The sequence below is a fragment of the Acomys russatus genome, chromosome 4 (genome assembly GCF_903995435.1).
Source record: "Acomys russatus chromosome 4, mAcoRus1.1, whole genome shotgun sequence".
In the NCBI taxonomy this organism is placed as follows: domain Eukaryota; kingdom Metazoa; phylum Chordata; class Mammalia; order Rodentia; family Muridae; genus Acomys; species Acomys russatus.
In genome coordinates this window covers 31,899,447-31,920,749 of record NC_067140.1, presented here as the reverse complement: position 1 = coordinate 31,920,749, position 21,303 = coordinate 31,899,447, and the positions used below count along the sequence as shown (strand labels likewise).

Genomic DNA, 21,303 nt, shown 5'->3' with positions numbered 1-21,303 from the left:
ACCCCTGGGCTGGCACAGTCTAGATGCAGCTGGAGAGCTTCTGACCTTGTCCCAGGGATTCTGAGTTGGAACTCCCAGGTGATCAGAGCCGTCACTGCAGCTGAGAGCCACTGCTGTGGAATTGTGCAATGCACAGGCTGCCAGTGGAGAGCCTCTACCTCAGTGAGGAAAGCTTGGAAACTCCAAGACAGGGGGACAAATGCAGATCCTGCTTGGATGTGTTCACAGGAGTTGACCCTGGTCCCATGTGCCATTTCTATAACACTTTGGTGGGAGACTCTTGAGCTTTATTTATTTATTTTCTTTTGTAGATCCCTCACTTACTTTGCCACAAATATCTAATTGCTTTCTTCTCTTTATGATAATTTATCCTGGTCCAATAGCAAAGACATTTGAAGAATTTAAACAGCACTAACTGGCTAGGTTATCATCCATTGTACATTTATGAGAAAGCCTACTGACAATAAGATGACATTTTATTGTCTAATAATATGGTAGCTTCTGCTGCTGAGGAGGCTAGAATCCAGTGGGAAGAGTAGCCAGGGACTCGGGTTCTGCATCCTTTATCTGAAATGCTGGGGCCAGACTGTCCCAGATTGTGGGTTGTTGCGGATTTTGGAATAGCTGCATACATACAATGACACATCTTGTGGAGGGAGCCAGATCTGAACACAAAATTCATTATATGCCATAGGCTGCTCATGCAGGTGGCCTCCAGGTAATTCACATGATCGTTTGAGTAATTCTGTGCATCAAGCAGAGTCTTGTAGTATGAATTATCCACGTGTGGTGCCATGTTGGTGATCCACAAACCAGATTTGGAAGCACTTTGGATCTTGGAGTTTTGGATTGGGGTGTTCACCCCATGTAACTTTAGCAGATGTATATTTAGAGGGCTGTGCGATCCCAGAAAAGGAGCAGGGGCCTGGCTACCTGAAAGAGGACCATATGACATCCTTCTGTATATCTTAGGGGCGTGAGAAGCTGCCCCCAGCATTTATCCATGCATGAAAGCATTTACTGAGCACTAGTGTTTGCCAGTGCTGTATTAGTTTTCTGTTGCTGTGATAAGATACCATGACCCAAAGCAGCTTATGGAAGAAAGTGTTTGTTTTGGCTTACAGTGCTAGAGCAGTGGTTTTCAACCTGCCCAACGCCGTTAATACTTCCTTAATACAGTTCCTCATGTCGTGGTGACCCCAACCATAAAATTAGTTTTGTTGCTACTTTATAACTGTAATTTTACTACTGTTATCAATTATGATGTAAACATGTGATATGCAGGATATCTGATATGTGACCCCTGTGAAATGGTTGCTTGACCCCTTGAGGGGTTGTGACCTACAGGTTGAGAACTGCTGTTCTAGAGGCTAAGAGCCCATTAATAGTGGGTGGGCATGGCAGCAAGAACAGGAAGCTGAGAGATCACATCTTCAATCAAAGGCACAAAGCAGAGCAGGAGTTGGGAACGGGCGAGGCTAGGGACTCACCTCCCACACCCCACACCCCCCACCTCACCCCCAGAGACATACTTCCCTCAAACCTCTGTAGTCAGCACCACAGCTGGAAACCCAGTATTCCAACATTTGAGCCTATGGGGGACATTGTGTCCAAACCCTCGCCATCACTGTCAGCCATAGGTTCTCCAAGAGGAGTGAGCTCAGGCTCCTCTTCAAGGAAGCTCTCTACTTAGGGATAGGAGAGCAGCGAACCCACAGTTCCCAGATATTATAATCTGATTGGTCAGACTCTGGCTGGGCATCGCTAGGAGAGTGAGACTTTGGCCAGGGCCTTGCAGGGCAGCGATGCAGTGGGTGTGAAGGGGTTTCCTACAGAGATCAAGGTCAGCTTCAGTGTTGTGTTACGGATGAGCAGCAGGAGAGAGGACTCAGCAGTTTGGAGTCAGGGGCTGAGGTCAGATAACCAGCTCTTACTGGCTAGCTTTGAAATTATGGCAGATCTTTTTGGTCCTCAGTCCTGTCTCTGCTTCAAAAATCATTTACTTATTTAGCAGATGTCAATGAAGTCTTGGCTGTGTGTGAGGCCGTGCACTGGGCGCTTTGGGTACAGTGTTGGGCAGACTCACCTGTGGGCGGGAGTGGAAACTAGATTTTAATGAGTTACTTTATGCAAGTATAGTTACATCCTCTGCACACTGTACTTCTGGAAGTCAATGCCAGTCTCCCTTTCTCGTTCCTTAGACCCAGTCTGTGAGCGAATCCTGTGAGGTGCAGGGTGTGGGGCATAGGAAGCCCCCCTTCCTCTCCCCAGCTCCACTGCTATGTAGCTCTGCTGCCTCGGCAGGGGCTCCAGTCCTTTTTCCTGCTCCTGCGCCTGCTTCCTGTCACCTCGTGACCCCATAGACAGCATGGGCCTGGTGGAGCTCAGTCAGCTTCTCAGGCCTTTGCCTCTACCTCCTAGTGGTTTCCCAGCTCAGCACCGAGTCCTCCCTGGCCTCCAACGTCCTTGTGTGCCTCACTGCGACCCACCCTCCCCCTCTCTGCTTGGCTGACGTTCTTCTCCATCCTGTTTACTCCATGGCAGCCACAGGGGCCTCCTAGCTAGCTGTTTCTGGACCATGCCCAACATGATGCTTCCTTGACCTTTCACTCATTAGCCCTGTGCCTGGAGCTCTCTTCCCACAGGCCTTCTCATGCCCGGTTCACCCGTCACTTTCTTCTGACGTTCTCTGTTGACTTGTCAATGCCCAGCGCATAGTAGGTCTGTCATAAGTAAATGCTGAATGGATTTGTGTGGAAGCTAAATGGGGAAGTGATTGTTAATTCAGAGAGTGCCGAGAAGGGTAGGGAAGGGTGGACAGGCATGCAGCGTTCCACATGCAAAGGCCCTGTGGCGGGACAGAGCTTGCTGTGGTTGGTGGCTCTGATGCTGGGGAGGACAGAACAGACAGAAGGATGTAGGGCTGACAGAGCTTTGGGCTTTTGTTTATGCTTGTGAGAAGGGAAGAGGACAATGTACAGTGTTGCTTTCTGGGAAGGGCTGTGCACATGTCAATAGTGCTGTCATCCCCAGGGCGTCTGTGGTCGTCCCAGAGGAAAAGATGTCTGACGTGTACAGCATCCTGCAGAACATCCCACAAAGGCAGATTGAAGAGATGCAGAGACAGGTAAGCGGCCAAAGCTGAGATACCTGGCCTGGGAGGGGAGGTGGAGGTGCTGGAACAGCAGCTTGATCACAGAGGCCCTCTAGCCAAGAGCACAGTGGGGCTGTGCACTCATTGGATCAGCTAGTAACAAGAAGGGAAGGTTAGGTGAGTTGCCTCAAGAATGTTTAAATCAGTGGTTCTCACCCTGTGGAATGCAGCTTCTTTGGGGGGCGAATATCAGATCTCCTGCATATCAGATATATTTGCATTACTATTCACAACAGTAACTAAATTACAGTTCTGAAGTAGCAATGAAATAATTTTATGCCTGGGGGTCACCACAACATGAGGGACTGTATTTAGGGGTGGCAGCATTAGGAAGGTTGAAGACCACTGGTTTAGATTAATGACAGGGATCTCAGGTTGTGGTAGGGGACCCCTGCAGTGATTTCAGGATGTCAAGTGACAGCAGGTGACAGTGACCAAGACAGCCAGGGCAGCATGGAAGACAGCCTTTGTGACAAGTGGTCTTATCCCCCCTTCACCAGTTTCCTGCCTCCCTCTGCAGACCTCTCTTTACCCTTTGATCCTTTCCTGGGCAGTTCTCTGGCTGCCTGGAGAACTTCGGCAGCTTCCTGTTCTGTCTCCTTGCTCTCTCCTAAAGGAGCCTCACCTGGATTCAGTGTGAAGCAAGTTAAAGCAATGTAAAGATGAGCCTGAAATTGGTGCTGTGCTCATCTTTCTGTGTCTTTCCTTTCATGGAGATGTCTCAGTGAGTTAAATGCTTACCAGGCTTGGTGACATGCCCATCACTGTAGTGCTGGTGAGATGGATACAGGCGGATCCCTGAAACTCATTCTAGTGATACACTTAAGGGTGAGCGAGAGACCTGATGCAGACCAAATAAATAAATAAATGTAGGGAGGAATCAAGGAAATACCTGATGTAAACCCCTGGTCTTCACATGTGTTACACACACACACACACACACACACACACACACACACACACACACACACACACACACACACACGGGTGAGGGAGATAAGGGGGAAGAGACTTGGGAGTTCTCAGCATGCAGCCCATGTTTTCAGCCTGGCTCCTCGACTGTGGCTAGAGAACAGGCCATCTGGATGAGGGCAGGCAGTCACCCAGCTGTGGGATGAAGAGATCCTGAGCCACCAGTTTCCAACCTGTATCGTCAGCCTGCCCAGCTGTTTGTCCACCGTTCCTCTGCCCAGGCCCTCCTGGTACCTTGACTCCCTTTTCTTTACGGCTTCTATATGCTGTGAATGTGTTATCCAGTTTCTTTACCATAGCCTGTTGCTGTTAAGTAAAATTTCCCATCACTGGTTACCCCAGGGGTTTAGGAGAGAGGGAAAATGGCCATGCCCAGTTCTACCCTTTGTACTCTGGTGTTTGTGCTAGTGGTTTTCATCAGTGTGGTGCATACTGGGGATAATTACATTAGGGGTTGCTTTGGGCTCACAGTTCAGCAGATTCTAGGCTATGACTGGGTATAGGGACAGCAGGTCATGGTGGAGTATAGAGCTGAACTGAGCAGTTCACTTCATGCACAGCATGCAGAGAGGAGAGAAGGGGCCAGAGTCCCACCATGTCCTTCAAGGGTTCATCCCCATAACCCCCCTTCTAAATGCTTGGATCCCCCCCCCCCCCCACCTCCCGCCACCATGCTGCCACTGCTGATCAGGGATCATTAGGCCTTTAGTACAGGCCCTCAAGCATCAGTGACACTAAGCACTTTTTCACATTGTGATTGGCCAGGAGGTTCTTAGATCTCCTGGTGGATGCCAGCCTGCACTCTTAGGCTAGAATCTGCCTCCTGTGGGCCCTGGAAGGTCCTTCTGAAGAACTTTGTGCCATCCAAGATAGAGAGCAGATTGCAGGCTGCAGATGCCGATAGCCTTCATGCTGGTTTGCTGGGAGGTTCTGAGCAGGGAGGCTCTGAGCTTCCTGCTGTTCACCACTGACCTCATTGGAGCTTTGCAAATCTGAGAACTAGTCTAGAGATTGCCAGATCTTCACCATAAACCTGTAGCATTGGGGGGAAACTGACTCTTGAAGAGTCTGGGTGTGTTCTTTGTATCACTTTTAAAACTTACTTGCTTTAAATTTTTGATAGAATCTCACTCTGTAGACCAGACTGGCTTGGGTCCTCACAGATCCACCCACGTCTGCCTCTAGTGTGCTGGGACTGATGGCATGTGCCTCCACACCCTGGTTAATGGAATCTTTGTTTACTAGATTAATTATAGAATCATGCACTACATAAGATTGCACCTCACACAAGATTCTCCCATAGGAATATTCGAGAGAAGCCAGGCCTGGGGAGATGAGTGGATTCTGTCCATTCTCCTCTGCCCCACCAACCCCATGCTGAGAAAGGGGTCACTTGTGTTTGGGAAAAGTGCCTCTTGACAGCCCAAAGATTGGCTTGGTTGCTCTCCAGGATCAGGGGTGGGAGTGCCTGCCTGGGACACACCTGGCTTCTAGCAGGCTCAGAGTCCCTGCGGCAGCTGAGAACGGAATGAATGAAAAGCAGGTAAAGCACACGGCTTGTTGGTTATTGAGTATGAAGGCTGGGTCTGAGCCCGGTGCCTGTCCATACTAATTGTGCTACCATCCTAGGCACTGAGCTGTTCTAGGCTTTCATTTTGTCATCTGTGGAATGAAGGGCTTAGCACAGTTGCCCTTCCTGTTCTAGGCTGTCATTGAACAACTCAGGGAAATCCTGTCTCTGGCAGGAACATTGGTCTCCCATCCAGCATTGATCATAGAGGTGCCCTCTGCTGATGGGCCCCTTCCATCACACCAGCTCTGGGGCTCCCCTGCCTCAGTCTCTCACTCTCCCCTGCTTCCTGGTGTTCCTTTAGTTGGAACTGCTCTCGGAAGTGCCTGCCTGCCTGCCTTTCCTCAGGTTTTGTGTTTCCCAAGTGGTCTCTTTTGTCCCCCAGTTTGATATTTCTGAACTGGACTGGTCCCAATTTAACATGCTTGAAATAATTTCCAGTTTGCTATAAAGGCTGCAAAACTGAACTCTGACTAGAAGCCAGTAGCACCTGCCCCTCCTACAAGTTGTAGCAACTACCAGTGTCTCTTGGCATTGCCAGATGTTCTTCTTGGGTTGAACAATCAGGCTTAGTTGAGCACCATTAGTTCCACTGATGCTATGTCATCTCTCAGTTTGGAGGGTGTTAGTGTCATGTCTCTGCAAAGAAGTACTGGAGGCAATGAGCTTACAAAGAAAAGAGCTTGGAGGCTCATGTCTGATGGCTGTCAGCTCACTGGTTTGGCCTACGGTGCTAATGTGGGGGTGCTGGGGTGAGTGGTCTTGAGAGAACAAGGGGGATGAGCCCCACAGCCTCGTTTGAGGGCATGCCCACAGGCCTGAGGACTCCTCACTTGGCTTCACCTCTTTCAGGTCCCAGTGCTTCCCTGTTCCCCCGTCTGAGGACCAAGCCTTTACATATGGGTCTTTGGGGGACTCACCAATGTGTGTCAGGGTGTTGCTCTTGCTCTGTAACCACACATGCTTTCCTTTGTCTTCTGTTTACAACTGCCCATTGAGCTTGACTTTGGCTGGAGCACTAAAACTGCTCATACACCTGAGGAAGTCCTCCCTGGGAGCTCAGCTTTAGGAATTTTTGTGATCTAGGCATACACCTTTTGGAGAAAACCAGTTGCATCTGGAATCACTGAGCCTGGTATCTCCAGGTGAGAGGTCAGTGTGAATTGACCCCAGGGCCTAGTCATCATCCTGAGACAATCAGAGCAAGAGCCTAATGGACTGCAGGGACAGTTGTCACCAGCAGGGGTCCCCATCCACTTTAAAGTGACTAATTTTCCTGTCATGGATTTAAATCTGTGAGAAATTCCAAATGCCAGGAGCTGCTTGCTTCTCAAAAGACATGGCCAAAGGACGGACGGACACACACACACACACACACACACACACACACACACACACACACACACACACACACGAAGGGCGTTAATTAAAACTAAAAAAAAAAAAAAAGGCTATGATCTGAGTGTTTGGTACACTCATCACCATCATCTTAACTGGGAGTTCAGTTGTCCTAATGGAGAGAGGCATGATGCAACCATGCCTGGGGGCAGGGCCAGAGCCATGAAGCCAGAAGTCACAAAGAAGAACATAACAAAGAAAAGTGTCTCTGGCAGATAGTTCTGGAAAGGCCCCTGTGAGCAGTATGAGCACACAGCCTTGGGACGTCTAACTGCAGCTTACAGGCATGAGGAGGGACGTTAACAGCAGTCCCTTCAGTTAGTAGATGTGACAACTGTAGTAGCTGGGTGTCAGTTGGACTTTTATTGTCCGGTGTGCTAATTAGCTAGTTAATTGATTGATTGGAGCCCTAATTGTTTTTTTCAGGGGCAGACTGTGGGCAGTAGTAAGGATCTGACTCTGCCTGCAAGGGCAAAGGTCATCTTGGGGTTCAGTGTTTGCCCTCAGAGCTGGTTGGGAAGATGGTGTCAGTTCCAGAGGACACTAAGCTCCGTTGGAGAGGATGGCACTCAGGCTGTGCTGCCGGGCAGCCTGGCTGGGAGATGGCGCAGGAGGAAATCTGTAGCTGACTGTTTCTCTGCAGAGACTGGCAGATGCCCCAGTCTCCCCTGAAGCATAAGAGGTCGTATGCCATCTCCTGTCTTGGAAGGCTGGGGAGACGCTGGACTGGCTCATTAGAAATGTTTGTGTGAGGAGGGAAAGGTGTAAGTGGACCCCCAGTTTATCTGTTGAGCAGAGTCCCCAAACGCTGTTTTATTGGTCGGTGGCTCCACCACTGCTGACCTTTAACTCCAGCAACACTAGGAGGTGGAAGACAGGAGCCTGGCTTGCCTTTGAACTCTCCTTTGTACTCAGTTGACCAGGGGCCTTGGAGGTGGCAAAGACGTTAACATTTTGTCTTCCCTTTAGTCACTATCACTCAGGAAAAGTTAAGCTGTGTGTTTCTGGTCTGTTGAATCTCATGTACCTTTGTGGTTGCCTAGTAAACGCGCCACATAGCTGTGCTGCAGAGAAGCTGAGTAGGGAAAAGACAGACCACTGTTTGGCAAATAAGCCTGGGGTCCAGTACCTCTGCCTATAGCAAGGGGTTCAGACTGAGCATGAGAGGCCACGGGCCTGAACCCCGTGCCCCTTGCCCATGCTCATGTACTTCGTGAGCTCCTTGAGGGCGCTCTTGTCTTGCCTTATTTAGACTCCTCTCATTGAATCCCAATATTTGGTTTCCATAGCTACAGCAGTTTAGATGCCACAACCTTGACTGGGAGGACAATGACACAAATGAGTCTCTGAGATGGGTTAGAACTCTCAACATAGCAGACACAAGCCCAGAAGTCTTGCAGGCTTCCCGACAGAAATGATGGTGTGGCTCTTTGGGACATAGTGCCTTTGGTTTGTTTTTCATGGTCTGCATTCTCAGTCTTGATATCAATTTGTGGGCCCTTCCCCCAAAGTTGTTATTAATGGAAGCCTCAAGTCCTTAAGTTAAAGTTTAACCTGCTAAGCATATATAACTTTTAAAATACTGGATCATCTATGTCTTACAAGGTTTTGTTTGGAATATTTAAGTTCTTATTTGTTTAAATGTCCTTATTTTTATTTTATGTGTGGTGGGAGTGCTTTGCTTCCATGTTATGTCTGTGCACCACCTGAGTGCCTGGTGCCCACAGAAACTAGAGGAGGGTGTCAGATCCCCTAGATCTGGAGTTACAGACAGTTGTGAGCCACCATGTGGGTTCAGGGAATTAACTGCTGAGCCATCTCTCCAGACCCTTCAGCCTTCATTTATAAAAGTGTTCTGTGATTCCCTCATGGTGTCTAGACATCTCAGCCCCTGAGCCCCTGTGTCTTTGTCCCTAGTGGTTATATGGCAGTCTGTGCCCATTTCTCCCTCACCCCCACCTCAGCATACCACAGTTTACAAAGCAGATTCTTTCCACACGAGGGAGATAGGCTGTTAGAAGAGTCAGCTTTTTACCTGCAGTGATCTTCAAAGACCACACAGCCCGAGGCAGGCTGTTCTGCCACCAATGCACCCAGACCCCAGGGCCATTTGGCCTGGGCTGTGGTGAAATCAGACTGCATTTCCAGCCAGTCAATCTGACTTCCTGTCACCTCACTAGCCTTCTCCCCAAATGGTTGCTTGAGATAGGCCAAGCTGGACATCCCTAGAAATACTTTCAGAGGCAAGGGTGTCACTTCTAATTTCTGGGATCGGTTCTGTAATTCATGTCATTCTTACCCCTCTCTACCAACTGTGAAATGGAGAATTTTTTTATGGACACAAGATAGGGCCCGAAATGGCACAGAGGCAAAGGAGCTTGTTGTGCCATCCTGACGACCCCAGTTCAGTCCCTGGAACCTACATGGTGGAGAGGGGCACCAATTCCTACATGTAGTCCTGTGACCTCCATATACTAGCTGTGTCACACACATGTGTCAACGCACACTACACACTACACGCACACACACGTGTCACACACACACATTCACACATGCTAAATAAGTAAATTATCATCTTGGAACTTTACACATACTCAACACACATGTACACATATAATAAGTAAATTGGTAGGTTATGCTCTCGAAACTACATATACACTCACACAAGTACATATGTAATAAATTAGATTGTACTCTTGGGACTATACACACACGCACATGTATACATGTACTAAATCAGTAGAGTATACTCTTGGAAGCACACACACTCACATACTAACATTCTTTCACATACACACACATGTAATACATTAATTATTGTATCATACTTTTTGAACTACACACACACACACACACATGTAAACATGCACACACACAGACTATTTCCCTTCAGTTCTGAGAGGCCACTCTGCTGTCTTCCTCAGCCTGGCTTTCCAGCTTGCTTTTAAAAAGCCTGGGGCCGGCAGTGCAGCACTTCCTCACGTGCATGAGGCCCTGATTTTAGACCCCAGCACCACCAGAGAAGAAAAACCGCTACTGTGCCACTTCCCCCCAGAGGGGACACTTTCTGGGCTGGAATTCTTCTCTTGAAAGGAGAAGTGAGTTCTGATACTCAGAGGCTCTGTGGCCGATGGTAGAGCCTCGCTGAGGGTTACCACTTGAGGGAGATTTTCAATGCATGTTTTTTCAGTAGTACTGTGTACTCTGTGTTTGAGTTTTCCCGTGTATATAACCCCACACTGTGAGGGACCAGTCTGTGCAGTTGTTTAAAGCAGGGTAAATAAGAGCTGGTTTAATCGGTATCTTAAGGAAGAACATTTCTCTGTGTGTATGTTAAACTTTTTTTTTTTTAAACTTTGGTATTAGGAACCTTGTTGGAAAAAGACTTTTACCAAGTATCTGATGGGAAGCCAAGAAAAGCATTTTAATAGAACTGTCTCAGATTTATAGTGCACTGGGGCCTGTAAATAAATTTTCCTGTCTTTAAGGTTTGGACTGATTTGCAGTTGTTTGGTATAGCTTCTGAGGTTTAAATCCTCGAGGTCCAGATGGAGAGACCATAAAGCTGTATCCTCTGGCAGCCTTGGTATGTCTTGTCCAGGCGAGCATAACCAGGCAGTGTCACAGCTCAACTTGCCTGCTGTGATGCCAGTGCCCCTTCATTGCTTTGGATTTTCTATAGAATTTCACTTAACTATTAAATGAATTTATGCATACTGTGTGGGTGAATACTGTATGTGTGTAGTGTGTTTTTTGTGTTGATGTACACGTGTCTGCGCATGCATGTAGAGGTCAGAAGTTGGCATCTGGTGTCTTCTGATATCACTGTCCTTCTTATTTGTCTGAGACAGGGTCCCTCACTGAACTCAGTGCTCACTAATTGGCTCCTCTGCCTGGCCAGCAAGTCCTAGAGCTCCTCTTGACTTTGCCCCTCCTTCCCACCCAATCCCTAGCACTGTGGTCACAGGCCTGTATCACCATGCGCTACCTCCTACATGGGTGCTGGGGATCCAGACTCAGGTCCTTATGTTTGTATAGCAGTCACTTTACTCACTTAACCATCACCCCAGTCTTCAGATGCACATAACCTCAGCACAGACTTTGTTCCTAGCTTTGTGTTGGCATACTAAAGGAGAGTAAAAGAAGGCATTGTGTAGGAGTGCAGCCTCTTTTGTCACAGGGGAACTCAAGGTACTGGTACAAGTGTCAACAGTAATGAGAAGCCACAGGCCAGTTGCCCTGAGGACCAGTGAGAATGGCTCCCCGAGGAGAGCGGGCCAGGAGAAAAGGAGGCTTCGCCGCTGAACAGTGTGGTGGAGAAAAGGAGAGGAGCTGCGTTACCCTCCACTGGAGATCTGGGAGATAAGTGGGAGCCAGATGAAGCGTCCCAGGCTAGGACTGGCTCTCAGTGTCCAGCAGCTGAGAGCTTCAGAGTGAGTTAGAAGGAAGGAGTGGAAAACTTTTGGAGAAGATTGGCATGTGAGAGAAAAGGGCAGGCTAGGTAACTGAGGAGGTTTTGTAAAACTCCAGTCTTGGAAATTATCCAGGCGTTCCTCAGATTTCACCAATGACCGGTGAGGCCTGGGGCCCTGATAACCTTGAGGACACATCTGAGAGTCTTAGAGTACTGGAACCCAGGTCTCACGGCATCTAGTCTGGTGTTTTGCTTTTTGTTTTTAATGTGATATACGGCAGTGTTTTCCAGCCCGGGGTGAGCTGAGGTCAATCCAGTGGGTCACAACTGGCAGCTAATTTTTTTTTTTTTTAAGAGAATAGGAAACTATCAAGAGTGTTATATGGGGGAAGGTAATTATTTCCTGGAGAATCAGCTTATGTCTTGAGTTGTTGGGTAGAGGTATAGCTCGGAGGCAGAGCACTTGCCTAGCATACACAAGACCCTATGCTCAATCCTCAGCACAGAAAAGTTAAAAGAAAAGTCTGCCTTAATTTGCCATAGAAAGCGTGTTTGTATGTTTTAACTGTGAGTCCTAAGCAAAAAAAGCTTTTAAAATGTGGTAGTGGGAATCTCCGGGCTTGTGAGTTGGCGGGACCTGAATTTAGATCCTCAACTCCATGATCTGTTGATGGACTCTGTGGTTGCGGGCCAGTTACTCAGCTTTCCAGGCTCCTCTTTTCTAGTCTGAACCTGGCCTAGGTATACTGCCTAGAGCTCCCATCCACCGGATGAGATTTAAAGCATGTGGGTTCTGCTCCCAGCTCCGTGCTGGTGGCCATTCAGGAACTCCCTGGGGTCTGCATCTGAGTCTGGGCAAGTGCCCCTGGTAAGGAGCGTGGTCTTCAGGAACCACAGTGAGTTAGCGTGCGGATGTGTTATGCATTTGCTTCTGGGCTTGGAAACTTGAAACAGAATCGAGAACTGTGGCTCGGGTGTACTCCCTACGCCTTGGTGTGGAGGCGTTCACCTCTGTTCTTCTTCAAGATCAACAGTACTACAGGGAGATAACCATCACTTCCTCCTTAGCCGGCCTTTTTGTTTGTGTCCGCCTTTATGACTTCCCCCTTTTCAGTGGAGCCATTTCTTACTGAGTCTCCCCTTCCTTCATCTTCTCATCTCTGCTCTGCCGAGTCATGAGTTTTATTCGTTTTTGAGGGGAGGGGACTAAAAAATTAAAAACAAAATAAACAATCAGAGGAAAATTAAAATCCAAATTAACATCTAGGTAGTGGACAGCTGTGACAATCTAGATGGAAGTATGGGTGTGAGCACAGGCAGGGGACTGTCACATGCTGTCAGAAACAGTAGCTGTTCACATCCCATTAGAAAGAATGTGGTTTAGGATGGGATTTTTCTCTACTTTCTGCTCCCCCCCCACCCCTCCCCCCACCCCTATACACCCCCCCACCGCTGGTCTCTTAGCCTCCTTTCCCCCACCACCCCTTTCTTGCCTGGCCAGTTCTATCTCACATTTGAAGTCCCACTGGAGAGCAGAGACGAGCCTCAGCCCCTGATGATTTGGGCCAGGGACTAAAACATCCCATAAATCTGAGGCTCATTTTAGTGCCATGGTGAAGCTGTGTGAGCGCTGGTCTCCGTGGCCCCTGCCCTCTCGCTTTATGGGCTGCTTTGGCTCTTCTCTATAAAGAGGCCCACTGGAGTCATTTGAAAATTCTTATCAGTTTGCTGACAGCTATATGGCCCTTTCTGCTGAGTCCAGGAGCTCAAGCAGACGTGTGAAAATTTTGATATTAAAACTGAAGAAAAGTGCCAGGCAGAAGGCATTGGGTAGTGCCGTGGTGAGTTGGCGGGGAAGGGAGGTTAGCGGGTCATTAACGTCTGTGAGTCTGACCTCACTGTTGGCTGTTGGTAGGAAGGAAGCCAAAAAGAGGCCAGGATAGACCCAGGCTTCCAAGGGGCTTCTTTCTTTAACCCTGTGCTGACAAATGCTCTTCCCTGTGCAGCTTGCCTTCCTAGCAGGAGGTAGGCAAGCCCAGAGGGCAGCTCCAGCCTGCAGTCTTTGTGTCTGCAGCTTTGCTGTTATTGACGTTAAAGGGGCTTTGCTGAGTCTGCTTCCCTGCCCTTTAGTCCCCATCCTAAGCAATCCTCCCAGAATGCTTTGTAGAGGCCCCTGGTCCATCAATGCCTGAGCCTTCTGTTCTTGCACAGATTGAGTTGATTGGAAGCTGCCCCTTCCTCACCTTTTCCACTTCCCTTTCTTTCTTTGCTGGAAAAAGCTTGCGGCCAGCAACTAAGGGAAGGAAAAGCCATTACCTGGATTGAGGCCAGTGGCTTGATGGGAGCTTCAAAATCTTTGGCATCTCCTGCCCAGAATGCTTTTCCAGGCATCTGAGCCTAGCATCCTTCCTCTCCTCCTCTCCTCCTCTCCTTCCCAGCTTTGCCATGCGGGGGTGGGGGTGTCCTGTCCTCTCTGCTCTTCCCACAGAGCCTTAGGAGGAAGTTGGTGGTGATCAGCAAAGTCAGTGGACATTTTTTTTTAACTACTTTGTAACCCCCTTCTGTCAGAAACATTAATTTTCCTTTTCCTAGTAGTTTTGAGTATGAACATTTTTACAAACCTGTTCAGTTTAAAAGAGTCATTTAGCTTGAGGTTGAGACAAAAGACAAGGTGTATTTGTGGTGAGGTACTCAGACTGACATATGCAGCTATACCATAGGGTTGAGTAAACAGTGAAAGCACTGGTCCTAAAGGGAGAATGACGACAGACAAAATGAAAGGACAACTAAACCAGAGTGTCTCAGACTCCAAAGTGGTAGAGTTGACTTTTCGCTATTTCCAGTTGACAAACCGATGTCCTGTAACCTAAGATAATGACGTGGGTATAAAGCCCTACACCATTCTTTCACATTTTCTAGAGTCATTTTATTTTATGTGTATGGAAATTTTGCCTGCGTGTGTCTGTGTACGACGTGAATATCTGGTGCCTTCAGAGGTCAGAGAAGGCGTTGGATCCCTGGAACCAGAGTTACACGCTGTGGGTGCTTGGAACAAAGTTGGATCTTCTGCAAGTGTATCAAGTGCCATTTATCCCTGTTTCATTTCTCCAGCCCCTTCTTATACTGTAATTCTGACCACACTGAATAATGTAAGTGTGAAGTCGTAAATGTGTGGTTCAGCCCTTTCTAGGGCTCCTTTCTAGGAGTTCAGGGAGAACCAAGTAGCTACTGTTTCCTTCTTAGACATCAGCAGGAAACTGTCTAAAGCTAACCACATTCTAAGCTAAAGTTAATCCCGCATGACGAGTCCCCACTATGAGGCCCGGCTCCAGGGACTGGCCCCTCTAATAAAAGTATACGCATTAATCTGCAGCCTGAGTAAGAATTGTCTTAGTTTTTGTGCTGCTGTTTCCACAGAGTGAGACTATTTATCAAATTTCTGAGAACTCCTTTACAGGACATGTCATTGCAGGTTTTGTGAAGTTATTATACAACCGCTTACAAAAATATCTAGGCTTATAAAATGACACTTTGTCAGTGGTCAAATGTAATGTTTGGTATGTTTTCAAGTCTTCAGTAAGCGTTAAACTGATTTGTAAAATAAGCTGTCTTGGTTTTTTACACAACATGGCATAATGATGCTTAATACGCTGCCATCTTTGATAACCGTTGTAAAGGATTCCTGTCTGTAGTTACAAATGCCAAGATCAAGTATTACATACGGATATGAACTGTCTCTCTCAGCATTGCACGTGCTTAGAGAACTTAAAGTTATATAGTTATTTGGGGGTGATGTAATTTATAATTTTATAAATGTGTGATTCATCTTATGATCCTGGGTTTGGGTTTTTGGAGCATAAGGCAATGATTACATGCATTTATTTTATTATTGTCACTTAAAATCTGCTAATACTGAATAAGTCCAGTGGTGGCGACAGTGTAGCTCTCTGTAAACCGTTCCTGGCAATGTAGTGTTCTTTCTTATGGACACTTACGGGCTAATTTGTTAACATTTGAACATGTACATACGGGGTGGCAAGCTGCTTAGTAGAAATGTGCTTACCTAACATGCACGGGGCCATGGATTCAGTTCCCCAGCCCCATAACCTAACTGTGTGCTCACTGTTCATGTCTGTAAGGACATTAGTAGTGACATTGTGCTTTACTGGTAACCTTTCAGGTCCTAGTGGTTTTTACTGGAAGGAATAGTATTTTCTTTTTACATGTTTAAAGTCCACATTTATATTAAGGTGAATTTGAATTTCAGCCTAATTGGATCAGGCCTTGAGATGCTTGCACAGTTATCACTTGTATTCTAGAAAGATCCTTGAGCTTTGCTTGTGGCTTTGAGCTGTAGATGAGGGTTGAATGTGGCGGTGTGGCATCTGAGAAGACTGTGGTGCAGCATGTAGACAATGGGCCCGACTGCATATGCTCTGCTCTCTTCAGCTGAGACTGTTTCCCCAGATCTGCTTCTCTAGCAAGCTCTGGGCAAACTGCCATATTGCATGGCCACAGGTGTCATCTTTGGAATCTTAAGAAACATCAGAGAAAAAGACCTTTGTTTTCTACTTAGTTGCTAAAGGGATTTTTAAGGATAAGGTGCAGGAGGGAGGGCTCAGAATCCCCACTGTGAAGAGCTTTCTGGGTTTGGGCACAAGGGCCTCTTGAGAGGTCTCTCTATAATGTGCCATAGTCAGATCTCTTGAGGCCCTTATGTAATGGGCCACAATCACCCCAGCTCACTCAGTGACAAAGGGTAGGGCAAAAAGAGTGCCACCAACACAACACTGTGCTCAGAGTCCTGCTATGGGGCAAGGAGCAGGGCCTTTGCTTTTGGATCCCCAGCAGAATGTGCCCGGCAAGACTTGATCAGAAAGGGAGCAGGGCTGGCTCTCTAGCCTCCAGCAGTAGTTCAGAGAGGATCTGGGGCTCTATCAAGAAGACTGCTGACTCCATCTTTCTTCTTGGAATGTGTGTTACAGTGGAAAGGGCGGCAGGAGCACCCTGACTGCTGAGTTCACGTCCATACCAATAAAAGAACCTGCCCAAGAGTAATAGCTCCCTGCCCTTGTTTGCAGCTGTTCCCTACAGAAAGCCGGAGAGGGCCCCATGCCAGTGTGGTAGCTTTGGGGGTGAGTGAGCTTTCAGCTGTGCTCTCAGAGTAGGTTTGCATGGTGTGTGTGTGTGTGTGTGTGTGTGTGTGTGTGTGTGTGTGTGTGTGTGTGTGTGTGTATGGTGTTTTAATTAACAGCTCCAGGCCTTTCAAGTGGGCCTGGTTGGAATAAGGCTTGTTTTATATTTACCTTCTCTAGTCAAACAAATGCATGCTTTCTTTCTCCCGGCTTTAGCATAGCAAACACGGGAAATCTCACCCCAGGCAGATTCCTTTATAGCTGGTTGACCCAAGTTGTACTCTTATTTGTTTATTTTTGATGACAGACCTTGATTAAAGGTTTCCAGTGCACCTTTCAGCTCTTTTATGAAGCCAGCCAGGAGAGAAGGCCAGTCAGCTGCTGGGCCCTGAAGAAGCTCCTATCTGGCCTGGAGAACAGTGGGAGTCAGAGGAGGCATGACTCCAAAAACTGAGCAGGCAGAATGCAGTCTCTAGTCTCTTTGTTGAGAGAGTTGGGCAAACATAATTTTATTGGTCAGTGGCTCCTGCTTTAGTAACCTTTCACCCCTGTGGCTCTTGAAGGTGCAGGCCACTGGCCGGCCTTGCCTTTGAACTCCTCAAGGCTCCTGCCTCCTCAAAGGCTCCCAGTCAGGGCTTGTGTTTTGCTTAGGACCTCGCCTCACAGCAGGGTCTCAGCAGTTGGGAAAACTGATCTACCCTAAGAACGTTGACATATTTGAAGGTGATACCCCTGAGACTGGAAACCTATGGCTTTCTATTTCAAGACCTGTCTGTCACATGTCAAGAAACATGACTCAGGCTTCCCCCTTTCCTCCTCTGCCACTTCTGGTTTCCCACAGGACAGGAGGTCATTACCCTGGGGTATTTCCTAAGAGTGATCACAAAGCCCTCTCTTGCCCCATTTTCTCCCAACTTTCCCCAAGGCATTTACTTTGAGAGAGTTTCGTTGTGAAGAATGCAGAAGCATGCAAATACTAAACCATCCCAGCATCTGGGAGTGTCACTGATGGTTCAAGGACCATGGGGCTTACATGCTTTGTCCTGATGCCTTCATATCCAACAAGCCTGAGTCATAAGATAGCCCAGTGCCCCTCCCCGCTTCAGGAATCTTGCAAGAGGACAGAAAGAGCAGAGGTTGCCCTCCCACCTCTGCTCGACTCCCAAGGAACAGGAGTCAAAACTTTGCTATTTAGAGGCAGCTCTGAGGGCACATGAGCATTAGATGATTTCAGCTTAGCATCTTTGGCAAGGAACCAAAGTTGTCATTCTATAAATATTAATTAGAAAATCTGTCTTCTGCTAGTGATGTCTTTAGCCTAGGCGAGATTCTAGATGGAGGGACCTCAGGAGAGGCTCTCTGTTTTTCCAGAATCCAAAAGCATACTGTTGATCATTACATCACCTTTGGCAGACAAGACAAGAGAGTGTGGCAGGGTCTGTGCTCAGAACAAAGGCTATACTGTGTCTGCTTTTGACCTCTGCCCTCCTGTGGTCCTGAGAAGTGTTTTGGGAGTAGCTCTGTGCTCACACTTCTCAGTCAGGGAAGCTGGCAGAACGGTAGTTTCTGTCAGCTGCGGCACTGGCCACTTTGGGATGAGGGAGCTGTCATTCTCTCCTATAGAGAAGCAAGCAGGCCTGAGAAGCTGAGTAAGTCACTGGAAGAGTCTGAAGCCTGTGAGTTGAAAGTGGGAAGTTGTGTTTATGAAATGCTATGGTTCTTTGTTTAGCACCTTTTGAACTGTGATAATCATCTGAAATCATTTTGAAATGGGAAGGCCTGTGAGTTGTGCAGGCTAAGGTCTTTGTTCTCAAGCAGTCTCAAAGGGAGGTGGGGGGTGTCCGTCAGTGTGTGTGCTCTCTGTCTGTTCATGTCTGACTTAGTAGACTAGGGCTGCCACAGCAGTGTAGCACAGGCTGGTGGCCCAAGTTCAGGATGAACTCGCAGCGTTGCATTCTGGGAGGCTTCTTGCTCACTGGTAACTATACTCCTGCTTCCTCTTCACACGCTGTCCTGAATTCACACACCACTGTCTGTCTTGTAACCCTGCCCCCTGCTCATATTGACCCAGTCGGCTCTTTCTCCATAGTCATGTCCCTTAGGGCCGTGGGATAGACACAGTCCAGCTTGGGCTGTATCATGTACACGAGCCAAACAAAAACTGTACCTGTCAGTTGTCATTGGCTCTGCTGAGAAGGTCTCACTGTGAAGTCCTTCCCAAGGTGTTTTTCCTAATGCAGCCCAGCTACTTCCTAAGGACCAGCAGTAGGAACGGAGAGGAACCAGGCTGAGTAATGCTTTGCCTGGGAAAATGTACCAGGGAAGAGTAATGCCTTAAGTAGCACCTCACCACACTGTGCGAAAACATGGAGGATTGGCCATGTGAGGTGACTTGGCCCAGCTCTTCTCAGTGTTTCCCAGTGGGGTGAGCCTCCTATCATGGTTCCTGATCACAACAGAATGACAGAGAGAGGTGGCTGGCTGGATAAATAGATAATATACCTTAAACAAGACTTGAACCTACTGCAATCCTCCTGTCACAGCTTCCCAAGAGAGCTGGGATTCCAGGCTTGTACCACCATGGCATGTGGTAACAAGTATTCCCCCTCCCTCCCTCCCTTATCTCTCTCTCTCTCTCTCTCTCTCTCTCTCTCTCTCTCTCTCTCTCTCTCTCTCTCTCTCTGTCTCTCTCTCTCATTCTATTTGATATATAGTGTCTCACTATGTAGCCTAAGCTGGCCACCAAGCCTGGACCTTATTAAATTCTGTGTAACCTTGTACAAGTTGTTAGCCTTCAGATGCCTGCAGTCTTCCTCTGCTTTTATAGTCCCTATGAAATCTGGATCCTGACTGTATTAGAATGGCCATGACAATTTCTCAAAAATAAAAGAAAATAGTATACTTCCTAGACCCTTAGTCTGAGTCTTGAAACCTCATGGTCACGGTCATTCTCGGAAGGGTCTTCCATTGTGGCTTACAGCAGCCTGTGCCTTCTGCTGGGCCAGATGGCAGATGCCCTCCTCATCTGGGAAAGGGAGGTTTCTAAAGAACTTGGACTTTGTAGACTGTAGAGTTTTCGGCTGCTGCTTGATCCCTTTAGTGAGCTCAGTGGGAGCCCAGCTCAGCACATACTTCAGTGCTCCTCGGGTTAAATCTTAAGTCAGGGAAAAGCTGGACCAGTAAACCCCATGAACTTGTCAGTGCCTCAATTTTCTCATCATAAAACCGGGGTAAGTCCTTGAGCTGTGAGGATTAAATGAATGAATCCAGGTAAAGCACTTAAAACAGTGCTTTCTGCATAGCAAGTGCCTCATTAACTGACAGGTGTTTCCTGAGCACCTCCCACCCCCTCCCGCCTCAGTCCTGGAACACTGCTGAGTGCTGGGCATGAGCCAAAGAGTAAACCAGGCAACCGTCTACACCCTCCTGAAGTCTTGCCTGAGCAGGGCCAGTGTGTGTGGAGGGGTGGGCGGGATGAGGATGATGATGACTGTGCTGCCAGCCTTACCCAGATCAGAGCGTCGCAGGCAGATTCAGCTGGGACATCAAATGCTGAGGACAGAGGCTCCTGGCCTGTGCTAGGTTTTCCTGTTTTCTCTCTAATCGTTAATTTACTCCTATTCTGAATTCTATTTCACGATGTAGCAACAGGTATGGGGCATTCCATCCCACATTCGCCTCCCTTTGCCCACGTTCCAGTTCTTTCTCTGAAAACTAGGTTTGCCACCTCTTTCTGGGAATCAACCGTGTCATCCAAAGCTATGTGAACATGTAAAGAGCTTGTAAACATATATTGACCCCTGAAAATACCCTAATTGAGAGCTCTTGTGAACTCCCCCGGGGCACTCTTGCAGTATCAGAGATCACCCCCCTCCACCACCCCCCACCCCCTTCCCCATGGGTGTTACTATTCAGATTTTCATGCTTACTAGTAGTTATTCAGGAAGATGTGCAATGGCATAGTCTCTGAAGGAACTACTGTATATTAATTCATTTTTATTATCATATACTTTTTTTTTTTTAGACCTTCATACATGAGTACTGTATTGACATAAGTTCCTCTCCTCTCTGCCCCTCCTCTCAACTCCCTCTCAAATTCAGGACCTCATTCTTTAAAATTATTTTTACAACACATACACATACAATCCCAGGCAGTCATAAACACATGCACACGACACTAAATGGACCCAGTAGGCTGAATGTTAATTCTTTAATCACCCCCCCAACAAAATAAATCCTGAGATTGGAGATAAAAAGAAAGGGACACTTGGCTTCTGAATGGACGACATGTACCTCTATGTGACCTCTGTGGATTTCCCAGCCAGTAGTTTGAACATAGACTCTGAATACCAATCGTGTGCATCCTTGCCTTCTAACCTCAGGATGACCCACAGCTTTGGGTGAAAGAGTAAGATAGAACTTGTAGGAAACTCAGCGACACAAAGGGAAGCTGTGTCGTATGCCACATGAGGATGTCAGAATTCTCTGGATTGGGCTAGGGAGACATGGCTGACAGTAATGGAACATTCTTTTGGCCCCAGGCAAATAGATTCAGGCAGAGAAGGCTCAAAGATGGCAAACAGAAGTCTAGAGTTGGAGGACCAGAGTTACAGGAACAAGTCCTGGCACCTGAGGGGAAGGTGTAGACAAATGCAATTCC

General features: G+C 47.7%; 1 protein-coding gene across 1 annotated transcript in view; it reads left to right on the top strand.

The window, feature by feature from the left end:
* Positions 1-21,303, top strand: part of Ext2 (exostosin glycosyltransferase 2) — a 128,114-nt gene that overhangs the window by 29,411 nt on the left and 77,400 nt on the right. Inside the window, exon 7 of the mRNA XM_051144201.1 lies at positions 3,034-3,127. Within this exon, the coding sequence (XP_051000158.1) occupies positions 3,034-3,127 (94 nt within the window). The remainder of the gene's footprint in view (positions 1-3,033; positions 3,128-21,303) is intronic.